Raw genomic sequence first — 2,203 nt, forward strand, 5'->3', positions numbered from 1 at the left:
CGTTCATACAGCTCGTTGCCCAGGCAGCGTCACTAGCGATACGAAAGTTGGGGGAAATAGCGCACCTGCAAAGCATCACCCCGTCGAGACAAGAGCAACAACCGTTGCACAGTAAAGACTATCTTCGCGTTTTGCATCAGGCCCCTGAGTGGTGGGGGGTTGCGAGGCACTCTGCATTCCACCGGCAGGCGGAAATATGTCGTGCCCCGGGGTGGAAAACCGACGTATCGGGGGGTGTTGCGGAGCGGGGGCGCGAGGAGTGGGCCCGGCGCGAGGTGTTAACAGCGCGACGCGCGGCCACGGGCGCCTGAGTCGCTCGCCTCCCGAGCTCGCCTCCTACCGCCATGACGAGCCGCGGTGCTCTGGCCGCCCTCGCGGCCGCCCTGCTTCTGCACGCGGCGCTGTGCCGCCCCCAGGGTAAGCACCGCGTCAAGCGCCGCGCGTCCTAACCTCCACCCCCCGCCCCTGCCTAACGGTCACCCTGGCTCTCCTGCAGGTCCCCTCGACGGCGACCTTACCCTGGCGTTGCCCACCCTCGGCCCAGAGGCGTCCTCCGAGTCAGCCCCGCCGGTGCCTGCTTCAGCGTCCGTCCCAGCCCTGCCAACAGACCCCACACCCGTCCCTGTCGCGGGAGCTTCCCCGGCGCCCCCGGCGCCCGAGGCGCCCTCCGGGCCTGTGGCGCCGGTCATCCCGCCCTTCCCGGTGGACGAGCCTGTTCCGGACCCCGACCCGGCCAGCAAGGTGTTTCACGCCGGCAGCATAGGGTTGGGCCACACTTTCGTGTCCCTCGGCGGAGAGCACGCCCAGCCAACTGAGTATCACCACACGTCGAAAAACTCCTCCTCGTCGACTTCGTCCACGTACTCGACGACCAGCACTGTCGCCAACGGTGAACGGCACACCGAGACCCGCAATTCCTCCAGCAGCCACACCGAGGACTCGCAATCTGAGGACACCGTTGTCTCCACAGCCACGGCACCGACGATACTGGACGACTCGGGGGAGGTGGAGATGGTGGGCCCCGGCGGTGAGTAGCTCTCCTGGCACTGTGGCGTCTTTTGGATTTCCTTGCATCCCAAACACACACAGTAGTGTCCCTCCCTTAGGGTTCGGGGTCCCCGGTGCTCCTGGCCGCACTCAGCAACGAAGTGTCTCTCCCTTAGGCTTCGGGGTGCCCGACGCCCCCGACCGGCCGCAGCGCCCACCCCGCTGCCCAGCCCAGAGCCACAAGAAGCCTGTGCCCCCGCCCTCCCCGCCGCGCCTGCCACCGAAGCCCAGCCACCCAGTCACCATCCACTGGGAGCCCCACCGGGAGGCGGACCCGCTCGCCGCCCAGATGCCGGACTCGGGCCGCCGGCAGTCCCTGCCCGCCGATTACGATCCCGTGGAGCCCGAGTACTTCGGCCAGGACTCTGTGGTGGATCCCTGTTCAGAGGAGCCCTCGGCGCTCGTGCCGACGACGAGCCGGCCCCCGCGGCCGCCGCCGACTGTCTCCGCGCTGCCGGTGGTGCCGGTAGTCGGCCCGCCAAGCGCGGGGGCCGCGAGCGTGGCGACGGCGGTCGCAACGCCGCCCGCCGAGGCCGAGACCGAATCAAAGCCTTACACCGGCCCGTACGTCCTCAACTTGTCGCAATCGCGCTCAGCAAGGAGTATCAAAAACGGTAAGTAGTGTTGGTCGTTAAAAGAAGGGTATGCCGATTGAGAAATTACTTATTCACGCTCGACCCTAATTAGACGCCTAGGTTTTTTCATCTTTTTCAGAAAGGGCGGAGAGGACTGAAAAAGTTGCAGCGACGAAAAGGGAGCAAAGAGCAGAAAGACTTTATGGCGTGTGTGGAATTTGTGACGAGTTAGAAGGCAGTGAGCTTAATCGCCCAGAAAATATTCAAGTTAAGGAGTTCATCAGCAGATGGTGCACACAAACATATGGCGAATCAACGCTGGAGACTTGGTCCACAGGAATTAGCAGTCAGAATTGGAACGAAAATGAAGGTGTTCAAACAGAAACATTGAGCCAGACCACAACACACACGAATACTGGAACAACCGAAGGAGTTTCCAGTGTTGCTACAACGCACGAAACATCAGATCAAGTGACTGCAAGTGCCACGGCCGCACATGCTGCATCGGCAAGTTCCCAGGCATTTGAAGCAGCCTCGAACGCAGCGGCTTCCAGTGAGTTTGCATCGGAAGCTGCTTCACT

General features: G+C 63.1%; 1 protein-coding gene across 1 annotated transcript; it reads left to right on the forward strand.

Moving 5' to 3' along the window:
• Positions 1-344: 344 nt before the first annotated feature.
• LOC113206588 (alanine and proline-rich secreted protein Apa-like) lies at positions 345-2,129 on the forward strand (the record flags this gene model as incomplete). Its single annotated transcript, XM_052276966.1, has 3 exons — positions 345-417; positions 497-1,027; positions 1,762-2,129. Coding segments are annotated over exons 1-3 (972 nt in total), but the record flags the coding sequence as incomplete, so codon positions are not given.
• Positions 2,130-2,203: the final 74 nt, after the last annotated feature.

Source organism: Frankliniella occidentalis, unplaced genomic scaffold, assembly GCF_000697945.3.
Source record: "Frankliniella occidentalis isolate FOCC.00 unplaced genomic scaffold, Focc_3.1 Scaffold5206, whole genome shotgun sequence".
Lineage (NCBI taxonomy): Eukaryota > Metazoa > Arthropoda > Insecta > Thysanoptera > Thripidae > Frankliniella > Frankliniella occidentalis.